The sequence below is a fragment of the Orycteropus afer genome, unplaced genomic scaffold (assembly GCF_000298275.1).
Source record: "Orycteropus afer afer isolate SDZICR_OR568_19922 unplaced genomic scaffold, OryAfe1.0 scaffold00097, whole genome shotgun sequence".
Classification (NCBI taxonomy): Eukaryota; Metazoa; Chordata; class Mammalia; order Tubulidentata; family Orycteropodidae; genus Orycteropus; species Orycteropus afer.
The window spans coordinates 7647651-7662300 of NW_006921684.1; the positions used below are offsets into that span (position 1 = coordinate 7647651).

The 14650-nt window shown below is 39.0% G+C and overlaps 1 protein-coding gene across 1 annotated transcript in view; it reads left to right on the forward strand.

The window, feature by feature from the left end:
• LEMD3 (LEM domain containing 3) overlaps positions 1-1594 on the forward strand; it is a 106965-nt gene extending 105371 nt beyond the window's left edge. The window contains exon 10 of the mRNA XM_007942753.2: positions 1521-1594. Coding sequence (XP_007940944.1) covers positions 1521-1594 — 74 coding nt within the window. The remainder of the gene's footprint in view (positions 1-1520) is intronic.
• Positions 1595-14650: the final 13056 nt, after the last annotated feature.

Sequence of the window (14650 nt, forward strand, 5' to 3'; positions counted from 1 at the left end):
ACAACAATAACAACAATGGCTTTAAATATTTATTGCTGAGGACTTTTAGTTGTCTACTTGAAGTTCAGTCTCCTTACTGTGTCAAAACATAGGATAAAAGGGGCAGGAGGATGGTTTCCTGATGCCTATTTTTATTAATTAAGGTTGCTTATTTTCTGATGCTCTTATTTTATTTGACAGTCTCAGTCAGGTTCCTCTACATTGTTAAAACCACCAGCTTCTATTATATAGAATCTTAGTAACGTATCAATGAGCAGAGATCCTATCAGAACAAAGTAAATGACAGCTACTGGAACAAAACTTTCCAGTTGGTGTGTTACAAATAGGTTATGGATGTACTGAGACATTAGGCCTTAGAGTGGCAGTAGGACTTGGAGTAGCGGAGCTCAAGGCGCTCAAGCTGCCTCTGGCCGGCTATACACAGCTGCTTCCGTTTAACTAGTACACAGTATAATATAACTATTATCCTTTTCTTTGAGTGCTATGAAATGAAAGAAGGTTGGGAAGCACTTTTCTGAGCAATCAACTGGCAATGAGAGTATCAATAATATCATTATTCAGCCATTTGGTTTTGGGAACAGATCCCAGCAGAAAATAGATGAAGGGTCAAATTAGACATTTTTTTCTGACAATTCACTCCAATTCTATTGTAATACTTAATATTAGATATCAATATATCTAAGGAGCTCTGGTAACACAGTGCCTGAGGCATCTGACTGCTAACCAGAAGGTTGGTGGTTAAAACCCACCAGCCACTCCATGGAAGCAAGACTGGGCAGGCAATCTACTTCCGTAAAGATTTACCGCCTCAGAAACCCAATGGGGTTGCTATGAGTCAGAATTGACTTGACTGCAGTGGGTTTTGTTTTTTGTTTTTTGTCTTATCAATATATGTATATTAATATCAGTCTTCAAATTTTATTGAACACTCTTTTATTTGTTAACACTCCTCCTTTTATTTGTTAATATGCCAGATAAATTCTAGGTGGAACAAAGAGTTGAGAAATAAAGTCATAAAATACAAAAGAAAAATCAGAAGACTTAATCGATAGAGGACTGAGTGCAATAACAAATCAAAAAATGTTACGTTTCGATTATAGTAAAAATTTATTAGTACATAAAATTCTGAGAACAAATGAAAAGAAAATGAGGACATGGAAAAATAATTGGTAGCTTGTATGATTTGCAATAATCTAAAAGTAGAAATTACTTGAACAAAAAAACTAACAACCCAATTAAAAAGTTGAATGACATCAAGAGGTGATTCACAAAAAGCTGCAAATGGCCAACAAATACATGAAGCATCTAGTCATAGAAATAAATGCAAATGATCAGTAATTGAGAAATTAATTTTACATATAAGGTTTGATAGATTTGGCTTGAGTTTGGTAAAGCTAGGCCCCTGACATGATGTTGGTTTTGGGCGAAAGTGATGGACATTTCTGCAGGCCAACTTAGGAATAATACATAACAAAAAAAATTAATGTTCATACACTTTGACATAATGTTTTAATTTTTAGGAGTTTATCCTGAAGAAATTATAATAGATGACATGAAGATATGTGAACATAATGTTCACAGCTTTATGCTGTGATAAAAAATAAAACCAACCTAAGCCACTCCTCGGAAGGAAGGTTGGGCAATCCTACTTCCGTAGTGATACTGCCTCGGAAACCCAAGGAGGGGTCGCTATGAGTCGGGGCCGACTGGACGGCACATAACAACAACAACAACAACAAACCTATAAATATGTATACTGTGATAAAAATAAGAAGTAAGCAAAATCTATAAATATGAGAATAAATAATTAAAAATCCAGAGCTTTGAACTGGTTCATTCTGGTTTGAATGCCTGCTATGAATTTTCATTTCTACCCCAGATATACTGAATCAGAATCTATAAAAATCCCCTGGGGATTTTGTTAAAATATAGATTATAAATCAGTATATTTGGGGTAGAAATGAAAATTCTCAGCATGGGGTCAAGCTGGATTGAACCAGTTTGAAGCCTTGGGGTTCATATGATGGAATCCTTGACAATCATTAAAATAATGTCTTTGAAGAATATTTAAGAAGTAGAAAATATTATCTATGTAATGTAAGAGTCCACATTACCTCAAACACCATGTATTTCATATAAATACACTGTCAGTTGGAAGAAGCACCATTATTTTCTGTTGCACCAAAAGAAAGAAGAACAAAACACCCAGGATGTAGTTTCTAATAGAAGGCCTTGGCATAAAGCTAGACGACCTAAAAGGGTAAATGAGACCTGTCTGTGGAAGGGGACAGCAAAGAAACTAGCTGGTGCTCATTGGGTTGTGGTCTCAATTTCCACAAACAAGCCTGGACCATAAAGCTTTAAACAAAGAGAATTTATAGTGGTCACAGTTTGTAGTGACCTCAAGAAGAAGCAAACGTCAATTCCTTGACAGAAATGGGCCTTAATCAGGTAGACAGCATTTTTTTTTTTTTTTTTGTAACATTGACTGATTTTAAGACTAGTCATTCTAAAATATACTTCTATAACATAGTTGTTAACTGGTGAAACTGTGTGTCTAGAATTAATAAACAGAGTATGCTCCATTCATAGGATAGGAAGGAAATACTCCAAAATTTAGCAGTGAAGGCCAATTTGTTGGATGGAATACTATGTATTTTACAAATTTTCTCCATGAACATTTATTATTTATATTTAAAACTTTACCTCTATAAGTGATCTCATTCTTGTCTTTATTCCATTTTCTTGATTTGATTTCCTCAACTGGTATATTTTGAATCATTACCAACCTTTAGTAATGAAGCTCAGATGTTTAGAATTTTTATTATTTCAGTACTTTGGAACAGAGCTACATTTACTTTGGCTGCAGACTCATGGGTTGTTACTGTTAGCAAGTATATGCAAGGCCTTCAAAACGCCCTGGATTCCTGCATTGAGAGAGGACAAAGAAGGGAGGAGGGATGGTTAAGCTCAGTCTCTGGAATCAACCATGCTCAGATTTTATCTTTGACACATAGTGGTTGTGGGACTGGAGAAAAGTTACTTAACTAGTCTAAAACTCAGTCTCCTCATTTTTAAAACAGTAATAATGGTACTGTTGAGAGAATTAAAAGAAATAATGTAAAAGGCCTGTCATATCACTGTTACTATTTCTAAACCAGGCCCTTTGAGACCAACTGTTTAAAAATGTCATTTATTTTTAACATCCTTTTCTGTTCTTTGCTGTGGCCCCTTAACAGTGCTTGCACATAAGAGAGACTTTTGAAAATGTATTGTCTTTTCAGTTCTTCATTTTTAAATGGCATATTCTGTATACCAACAAATAGAAAAAGGGAGGACACTCCTGATTAGCATAACCCTGATGCAAAAAAAAAAAAAAAAAAAAAAACAGATAAAAAGTGAAAATTGCCAGCCAAATTTGCTCAACAAGGATGGAAAAATCCCAAAGAAAATGTCAGCAAACCAAATCCAGCAATATATAGTAAAGATTATATATCAAGACCAAGTTGGATTTATTCTAAGAATACAGGGTTGGTTTGACTTTAGAAGATCAATCAATATAACTAGATTATATAGACAATGTCTATATGTACATATATATATATAGACATATATGTATATATGTATATGTATCTAGGTGCTCTGGTGGCATAGTGCCTAAGGCATTTGACTGCTTACCAGAAGGCTGATGGTTCAAATCCTCCAGCCACTCCTCAGAAGGAAGGTGGGGGGATCTACTTCAGTAGTGATACCGCCTCAGAAACCCAAGGAGGGGTTGCTATGAGCCCGGACCGACTCGACGGCAGTGTGTTTGGTTTTGGTTTGGTTTCTGGACACTTCATCAGTGTCACAGTGGCTTGCTTGTGGCTGTGAGGCTGGAGACTATGCCACCAGCATTTCAAATACCAGCGAGGTCACCCATGGTGGACAGGTTTCAGCGAAGCGTCTCAACTAAGACAGACTGGGAAAAAGGACTGGGCCATCCAGTTCTGAAAAAATTGGCCACTGAAAACCTCATGAATACTAATGAAGCCCTGTCCGATATAGTGCCTGAAGATGAGCCCTTCATATTGGAAGCCATTCAAAATAATATGATTGGAGAGGAGCTGCCTCCCCAAAGTAGAGTCGGACTCTACTTTGGATGAAGTAAAGCTTTCAGGACCTTCATTGGATGATGGAGCTTGACTCAAAATGGGGAGAAACAGCTGCAAACATTCATTAATAATCAGAACATGGACTGTACGAGGTATGAATCTAGGAAAATTGGAAGTTGTCAAAAGTGAAATGGAACACATAAAGATCAATATCCTAGGCATTAGTGAGCTGAAATGGACTGGTATTGGCCATTTTGAATCAGACAATCATATGATGTACTATGGCAGAAATGTCAAATTGAAAAGGAATAGTGTCACATTCATCATCAAAAAGAACATTTCAAGATCTATTCTGAAGTACGATGCTGTTGGTGATAGGATAATATCCATATGTCTACAAGGAAGACCAGTCAAGACTACTATTATTCAAATTTCCACACCAACCACTAAAGCCAAAGGTGAAACATAGAAGATTTTTACCAACTTCTGCAGCCTGAAATTGACCAAACATGCAATCATGATTATTAATGGTGATTGGGATGTGAAAGCTGGAAACAGAGAAGAATCACTGGTAGTTGGAAACATGGCCATGGTGATAGAAATGATGTTGGAGATTGCATGATAGAATTTTGTAAGACCAATGACTTATTCATTGCAAATACTAGCAGCTTAAACAGTGGCTATACACATGGATCTTGCAAGATGGAATACATACCACTCAGATTGACTACACCTGTGGAAAGAGGCAATGGAGGAGCTCAACATCATCAGTCAAAACAAGGCCAAGAGATGACTGTGAGACAGGCCATCAATTGCTCATATGCAAGTTCAGTTGAAGCTGAAGAAGATTTAAATAAGTCCACAAGTGCCAAAATACAACATTGATTATATCTCACTTGAAACAAAAATCCTCACAATTGAACCAATAAACATCATGATAAATGGAGAAAATATTGATGTTATCAGGGATTTCATTTTAGTTGGATCCACAGTTAACACCCATGGAAGCAGCAGTCAAGAAATCAGATGTATTGCACTGGATGGAGGGATGGACCAGGGAAGAGGTAACTATCGGGAGGAAGTGGGAGGGGAGCTGTTGCACTGTGGTAAATTGTGGTCAATATCATGAGACAAAATGTATGTAAACTGCTGTATGGAAAGTGAATTTGCTCTGTAAATTTTGGCCCAAATCACAATTTAAAAAAGAAAAAAAAAAAAAAAAAAAAGATGTACTGGACAAATCTGCTGCAAAAGTTCTCTTTAAAGTTTTAAGGAGCAAAGATACCACTTTGAAGATGAAGGTGCAACTAACCCAAGCCATGGTGCTTTCAATCACTGCATATGCATGTGAAAGCTGGACAATGAATAAGTGCCAAAGGGGCAGGGAGCCTCATCTTCTGACCTCCTCTAACCTCACAAGAGGAAGACAGAATCACCATTAGTAGCCCAAGGCATATTCCTGTGAGGCCAGACATGCTGCCTCCCTCCAGTCCTTTCATCAACCCTGACACCAACCATTCCTCCTGCAGCACTCACCACCTTTCTGCTGGGTTCAATAATTCTTTGCAGTGGCCACACAGAACTCACAAATTATGGGGTTTATTAGGGAAGCACCAGACTACAATTCAGGTTCAGGAACAATGCTCAGTCTCTCTCAGCCTGCCATCTCTTAGACAACAGTTTCTCTCAGTCTCTCTCCCAGCAGTGCGTGTCTCTCGGTGTCTCTCTCTCAGCAATGCATGTCTCTCGGTGCCTCTCTCTCAGCAGTGCGTGTCTCTCAGGAGTGTGTTTCTCTCAGCAGCACATCTTTCTCAGCCAGCAGTCAGAGAGAAGTCCTCCCTCTAGAAGGGCTCCGTCTGAGACTGGCAGAGTGTCAACTAACCAATCCCAACATCAGAATTCTATACACCTGAGAGAGAGAACTTTGCAGAAAATTACTTTGTGCTGCTTCTAACAGAAATACCCCAGGTCAATAACTTTAACAATCAGGAGCTACTCAGTTGCTCACAGCGAATTCCACCATGGAGTTTACAAAGACTTATGGTTAGAAAAGCCATACCAGGTAATTTACTACACCACAATAAGAAGGATGGAAGAAAAGTTAATGCTTTTTTTTTTTTTTAATTGTGATTTGGGTGAAAGTTTACAGAACAAATTCATTTTCCATACAGCAGTTCATATACAGTTTGTTATATGACATTGATTATCATCTCCACAATGCAACAGCTCTCTTCCCACTTCCTCCCTGTGGTTACCTTTTCCCTGTGTTGTTCTTTGCTATGCATTTCTGCCCTCTGAGCTATCTCCCTGGGCACATACTGCCCTTCTGATCTCTCATCATTGATCATTCTAAGGAGTGCACCTACTTGGTGTAAGTGTTCATCTTATACGCCTGTCTGTTGTTTGGCTAGAAACCACAGAAGTGAGTTCAATTACAGGCCTGAAGGGTGACTAGAGCCCATAGTCTTGGGGGTTTTACCAATCTCTATCAGACCAGTAAGCCTAGTCTTTTTTTTTTTTTTTATGATTTTGAATTTTATTCCATATTTTTCTCCCATTCTATCCATGATCTCCTATTCTGCTCTCTTTCCGAGTGGTTGACAGGGATAGCTGGGCACCATCTAGTTCTTCTGGTCTCAAGGTCATGTAGGCTGAGGTTCACATGGTCTGTTAGCCCTTTAGACTAATTGTTTCCATGTGTCTTTTGTTACCTTCATTCTTCTTTGCTCCAGATGAGGAAAGATCAATTGTTGCATCTTAGATGGCCACTTGCAAGCTTTTAAGACCCCAGTTGCTACTCACCAAAGTAGGATATAGAACAATGTTTTTATGTAGTAGTTTATGCCAATTGAGCTTGATGTCTCCCGTGACCATGGTCCCTAGCTTGTGGGCCCAGTGACTCATTCCCTCAGTGTGCTTGGCTGTGGCTAAAAGTTATCATCACTTTGCCCCATTGTTGTTGTTATGTGCTGTCGAGTTGAACCCGACTCAGCGACCCCTCCTTGGGTTGCTGAGGCAGTATCACTATGGAAGTACATTGCCCAACCTTCCTTTTGAGCTCTATTATATATGTGGACATTCTTTTTTTTTTTTTTTTTATTGTAATTTGGATGAAAATTTACAGAGCAAATTCACTTTCCATACAGCAGTTCACATACACTTTGTCTCATGCCATTGACTACAATTTACCACAATGCAACAGCTCCTCTCCCACTTCCTCCTGATAGTTACCTCTTCCCTATGTCCATCCCTCCATTCACTCCTGCCCTCTGAGCTGTCTCCCTGTGCATAAACAGCCCTTCTTTCTCCCATGATTGTTCCCTCCAAGGAGTGTTATCTACCTCAGGTAAATGTTCAACTCATACGCCTGTCTTTTGTTTGTCTGAAAGCCACAGGTGTGGGTTCAATTCCAGATCTGAAGGGCAGCTAGAGGCCATAGTCTCAGTGGTTCCACTAGGCTCTATCAGTCCAGCAAACCTGGTCCCCCCCTTTTTTTTTTAATATACGTGGTATAGTGCCTAAAGCATCTGACTGCTAACCAGAAGGCTGGTGGTTCAAACCCACCAGCCACTCCTCAAAAGGAAGGTTGGGCAATCTACTTCCATAGTGATACTGCCTCGGCAACCCAAGGAGGGGTCGCTATGAATTGGGGCTGACTCTATGGCACATAACAACAAAAACACAACATATGTCGATATTCTTATAGCACATAGAAATATGTATGTTAAAAATATTATCTGCCAAACTTATATTTGGTCATGGGTATATTTCCTTTTGCCCAGACATACTTGATCATTTAGTCTGTCTACCTATGTATCCACCTGTAGATTGTTTGTTATACTGATAATGCAGTATTGTGTATGTAATACTTTGTTTTCTTTACCTCTAATGCCTTTGAATTGTAGTGGTGGCAAAGAACACTGAAAATACCATGGACTGCCAGAAGAATGAACAAATCTTTCCCAGAAGAAGTGCAGCCAGAATGCTCCTTAGAAGCGAGAATAGCCAGACTTCATGTCACCTATTTTTGTCATGTTGTCAGATTGGACCATTTCCTGGAGAAGGATATCATGCTGGGTAAAGTGGAGGGTCATTTAAAAAGGGGCAGACTCTGAATAAGATAGATTGACACAGTGGCTGCAATGATCAGGCTCAAGCATAGCAAAGATTGTGAAGATGGCACAGGACCAGGCAGTGTTTTGTTCTGTTGTACACAGGGTCTTCTATGAGTGGGAACTGACTTGATGTCACCTAACAACAACAACAACAACATGACCACACTGCCTAAATTTTTAATCTGCCCTTCTACTCCCAATACTTGCAGCCATTTTCCCTGCCTTACTTCTCCTTTTAGTAGTTACCACTATCAAATTTAAAAAGTCCTTGATTTACGGTCGGGTTCCATTCCTATGATTCCATCATAAATTGGTTTTGATGTAAGTTGAATACTTCATTTTTTTAAAAAAGTTTTCATTATTGCCTTTTATTATCAATATCTTTATAAATCCAGTAATGTTTATAATAAAATTGAACATCTAGGAATGCACATCTGAGAATAAGATTTCATGTTGCAGCATATTACTAATCAAAAGATCAACAACAACAAAAAAGAACGGTTGTAAGTTTGGTTCCAACCAAAAAAAAAAAAAAAACCCGAACTCATTGTTGTCTATTCAAATTTGACTCATAGCGACCCCTTCTTGGGCTTCCAAGGCAGTATCTCTATGGATGTGGATTGCCCAGTCTTCCTTGTGTGGTTCACTGTACCTCAAATACATTGTAAGTTGAGGACTACGTGCATTAAATATTTTTCTGATTTATCTTAATTGTCCATCTAGCACCTAGCAAGCATTCAGTTTAATTGTTGAATGAATGCACATAAAGGTTATTTTCCTATGTTGAAAATATTTTTTAAATTGCTATTATACATTTTGATTGCAATTCTAAAAGTGGTTTTCACAATAATATTCAAATATATGTATAGCTTTCTCATTATAATTACTTTGAGGGAGTAAAACTTCAAAACATATTTAAAAACAATTGCAACTAGTATCCTTGAGTATAAATACAAAAAGTAATTGTGAGGAAAATATATGTTGAAAGGATTACTAAATCTGAACAGACTTCCTTAAGAGGAGATTATGAATATAAATATAGAACTCTGAGCTGTGAAGAGAAACTATGAGTCATTTCAGACAGAGGAAATCATGTCACATGAAGCTAAAAGGCAAAGAGTGATTTTGTGGTGATTGATAGTTGGTAAGCAATGACAGCAGTTAATTTTACAGACAAGAATATCTAGGTTTGGTAAATTATGTTTACTTGCCCATTGTTCCACAGCTTTACTCCAGAGGCCATCCTTGAATCCAGATCTCTCTGATGCCAAAGCCCAAGTCCCTTACCTCTGGGTAGAGCTGCATTTTATATGAGGGTTAGACTCTAACAGCAGCTTGCAGGGTGAAAGTTGTTGGGTGTCACCGAATTGATTCAAAGTTAGGTAGAAGTATAAATACTGAATGAAAATTCTGCAAGGAGGCACCTTTGGTAGAGAAACATAACCCAACACAGCCAGAGTTTCTTCTACTGTGGGTCAGAGTATAGCCATTTTGGATAAATGACAGATGAAGGATCTAGTTTGTAGTTAGGGGCAATTTGTGTGAAAAATACACACGTTTAAACACTGGAAATATACACAATAGGGCAAGATGTTCTTAGTATAAGAAGCACATAGAAGCAGAGACTGAGGGAAGAGTAAAATCAAGTTTCCCATCAGAGTTTTCCTGCACCGTTTACAAAGGTAATTTTCTCATTCTGTGTGTTTGTGTGTATATATATATATGCGTGTATATATATATATATATATATATATATATACACACACATGTATTTCTTTATGTTATACCACCTTGCCAAAAGCCAAGCAGCTTTGTTGGTCTAGAGAGGATTACTTAGTTTCCATAATATTGAAAATCTTGTTAAATATTTATTACTTGTAGCATATTAAAAGCTAGAGCTGGTAGAATTAGGCAACAAATAAAGCATGGCAGTGCATACTTCCCATCTCTCCAGAATTAATCAGCAAAAGGGATAACTTCAATTGTGTCAAGAAAACTAATGCCACCTGAGGTGCAGACAAATCATTTTCCTATGAAAAGAAGGAAAATACTAATTTTAATCCAGTTTCCCATCGCCATTTAGGAGTTCCACTTGATATCCTTGGACAGTCCTTGTTATTTTAATGCATTTGATGACTAGGGACTAGAAAGTTGTCATGAAAGGAGAAATCCTTTTTCAGAATATGAGAGAAAATGTCCAATTTCTGCCTTAGCCAGTTAGCATGGTTTCATGCCTCTCATGGTGTTGGGTACAATTCTTCTCAATCCTTTTCCCACCCCCAGCCATTGAGGCATAAGGCATGCTTCCATCAGTGTAAAACCAGCATTCTCAGCAGGGGTGAGATGGTAGCATTCTACTTGCCAGGAGAATAAACACTTGTAAGAGTTTGGTTCCCTGTAGTTTGAAAACCTACTCTCTGGAGAGTCTGTTACATCTCCCTAAGAAATATTACCCTCACTCTCCTATTGATCATTGGTTTAGAACAATGGCAATTGGTAAGTGTTAATTGAATTTAAGTACTAACTTAGGGTTTCTCACCTTGGCTGGGGGGCTTTTGAACAGTATCAAGTTCTAATTGTCCACTCCCCTGTTTGTTGGCACCCCACCTAGATGTTCTTTGGGGTAAGTGGAGTGAGGGATGCCCCAGAGCTTTTTAAAGAGCTGAGTATAGTATCTCACAAGCAGCAATAGCCTGAATGCTTGTTGTGTTTACAGACATCTTTTGAAAGAGGCTGCCCAACCACAGGCCCCTAAAAAAAGGTAGCAGCACAGGCTGTTTGTTTTGCATGGGTGATCATGCTTGGTAGCACATGACCCTTCCATCTTAGCCACAGCTGAGGGACTAGGAGAGCGCACCTGGCTCCAGAGTAGCCAATCTATAGCCCGCTCAGTGATTCGTTCAAGAGCTTTCACTAAGTCGGGTGATGCTGACAGAGTCAGACTCTCGTCCCTGGGACATGTGTTTATGAGATATATGGAGAGAGTTGGTGGCTGGTAGTTGGAGCAAAAGTGGAAAGACAGGCAGAACGACAGAGTTGCCAAGACATATTAATGGCAGAATATGAGAATAGGTGGGAGCTCTGGTGGCGTAGTGCCTGAGACACTTGACTGCTAACCAGAAGGCTGGCGGTTGAAACCCACCAGCCACTCCTTGGTAGGTTGGGCAATCTACTTCCGTAGTGATACTGCCTTGGAAACCCAAGGAGGGGTTGCTATGAGAGGGATCTGCTTGATGGCAGTGAATTATGAGAATAGGCATCAGCAAACATGAGATTTTCAGCGACTAAGTGCTAAAATTCTTATCATTAGAGTTGTGGTTGTTCAACTAGTTGTGACTGTGCCTCATTCTGCAGAAATTCCATAAGGAGTTTGGTGCAGTGTGTGCTGGAGCTGGCTCTTTGCAGCCCTGAGAGATGGTTGTAGGCATCTCTTCCCAATTCTGCCTTCAGAGACATCAGAAGTTGGTTGGGGTGTTGACACCACATAAATTGGTAAACACTACAAATCATGGTTTGCCTCTTCCAGATCTGGTTGTGCAACATTTACCACCACATTTGGGGAGGGATGGTATACAGGAAACAGGGGCCGAAGATACCACCTCTGAGCATTTTGCCTTAAAAAACAAACAGTATTTAAGGCAATATCTTAACATGATTGTTATTATGACTACAGCATAACAGAAAAGATATTAGAGAAAGTAGGGTGAAATACATGATTAAAATATCAGTGGTTAGACGATAAAACTTTCAGGAATATGGTCAGAGGATGGTACCTTTCCTGTTCTCCCACTGAACTAAGGCACAGCCTCTACTTCCAGTCCCACAAGGGGTGACCTGAAGAGCTGGTTAAGCCTCTCATCTTATATTCTACATGTATCCTTTACCTCTATTATTTGAGGTAACCTGAGTGCACACCGGCTACAGGCTATATAAAACCGCAGGGCTCAAGAAATTCAGTTGTTGAATACTTTTTTTAAAAAAATGTAGAGAAAATAGGACAGATCTACATAATAAAGGGGAGCTCCGGTGGCAGTGGCGTAGTGCCTAAGGCATTTGACTACTAACCAGAGGACTTAATGGTTCAAACCCACCAACCACTCCTCAGAAGGAAGGTTGGGCAATCTACTTCTGTAGTAATACCGCCTCAGAAACCCAAGGAGGGGTTGCTATGAGTTGGATCTGACTTCATGGCAGTGCGTTCCATTTTTGTTTTTATACAGTAAAAAGAGCATATATGGACTTTGGAATGAAGTTTGAATTCCAACACTACATAACACCTTCCTGATAGTGTAATAGTAACTTATCTATCTATGCCTCAGTCTCATTAGATGTAAAATAGGGATAAAAATAGTAAGCTTAGAGATATTTGTAAGGATTAAATGTGATACCATATGTAAAACACCAGGCCAGTGTGTGGTGCTCACTGTGCTCTCAGTAACTTTAGTTCTTTTCTTCCCTCTTTAACATACACATTCAAGCTTTTGGAACAGCTGCTGGTATTACTGACAGTAAAGTCAGCCAAATCAACCACAACTAATTAAATTATCAATTACATTAACACGAATTATAATTTTAACATTTCATTATAATTTTAACTTTTTTCACTTAAGATTATTCAACTAAAATATTTCAAATATAATTACTCCAATCCTTTGAAACAAGCTTTTCTTTATAGTTAGGGCGCTACCATATGTCAGTCTACAGATGACTATGCTCATTTTATTTTTGTTTTTAACCAAACATTTAAAATATGGCCAAAGAACTATGTTAGGTGTTGTGGAGGAAGTAAGAAAAACAGATGCTTATATCATACAAGCCTAAAAAAGAGGAAAAGGAGGGAATACTTAAGAATTTCTGGAGCATTAGCTCCCAAGCACATAGCTTCTGGGTATCAAAATGAATAGTAATATTATATTGTTGTTGTTATGTGCCGTAGAGTCGGACCTGACTCATAGTGACCCCTACAGTCGGACCTGACTCATAGTGACCCCTCCTTGGGTTTCCAAGGCAGTATCACTACGGAAGTAGATTGCCCAACCTTCCTTCTGAGGAGTGGCTGGTGGGTTTGAATTGCCAGCTTTCTGGTTAGCAGTCAAGTGCCTTAAAACTCTTATTTACTGTATTACAATTTATTTACTGTTCATTTACCCAGGTCATCTGCCCTTAGCCCCTTTATTATTGACAGTACATTAAGTGTAAAATCTGCCCATTTGTCAGGCATAATTCATGAGATGTGGGATTTTTAGTACCAGATGTTTTGAGGGGAGCCATTTGCACATGGACTGTTTTTTGGCTTTTGGGCTTTAATGCTATGCCAGAACTGAATTTGTTTTGAAATAAAAGTTTGATTTTCAAATACAGTATTTTCAAACAAATAGTGTGATGTACAAATTACCATCAGTTTAGTTCATTTTAGAATAATCCACACTCTAAATCTGTTTGGCATTTATCCCTTAAGTATTTTACATCAATAAATCATTTCTGTAGTATCTTAAAATGTTCATAAGTAATTGCATAACATTCTACATCTCCAGGGCCTCCATTAATTTGAGTAAAAAAGTAAATTATAGTAATTTAGACATAATTATGTTGTCTTGAAAAGCTAAGGGTCATTTGGACTTGATTACCCAGGAGTTATCAGTGCCAAAGAAAAGTCAGGGAACTACTTGGCTTGGGCCTGTAATTAAACCTCTGGGGCTGACATTTTTGTCTTCAGATAGAGCACCTTTTGACTAAACTTCAACATTGCACTTCAGACAAGCTATAATAAATATAAAACTAGTGTGGGGGGTGAATAAAGGTTGGTGGAAAGACCCGTCTAAACATCTGCATTTAGCTAGTGTGAAAAACTTTATTGTCCACAGCCTGCCTCAACTCCATATATGCTGTTCAAAAATAAGTTGGGAAGAGCCCTCTGTAATTTTGGCTTAGACACACACACACACACACACAATCCTAGCACCTGGTTTGGAGGACCTGCCACACCTGGAATGTAGGTGGTACTTTGTATTATAATGCCTGAGTTATCTACACGAAGGTTCTTGAAACTCCGTATGAGTTGGCAGTGCTACTCAAGCCTCACTCTTCCACACTTTGGGAAGGAGGATTTGGCAGAAGTTTTTATCACTTCACTACCAAAGCTCTTGACAGATTAAGGGCATCACAAGTCTCCTCAAATCACTTAAACGTCTTCCCACGGGTCCCTGGTTTGCTGTCCGGTCCCCTCGTGGTGGGATCTAAACCTTGAAGGGTCTTAGGTAGGTCTATGGGTGGGATGCTCGGCTCAGCTCTTGCGTCCCAGCTTTGGAAAGGGTTGTCCCATGGCAGCAGGATGCCACCTTTAGATCGCATTTGGCGTCCGGCAGCTTTGCGTTGTTGTAGAAGAGGAGGAAGAGAAGGAGGGAGGTGGCGGCCGCCGAGGCCCGGGCAGTGGGCCCCGTC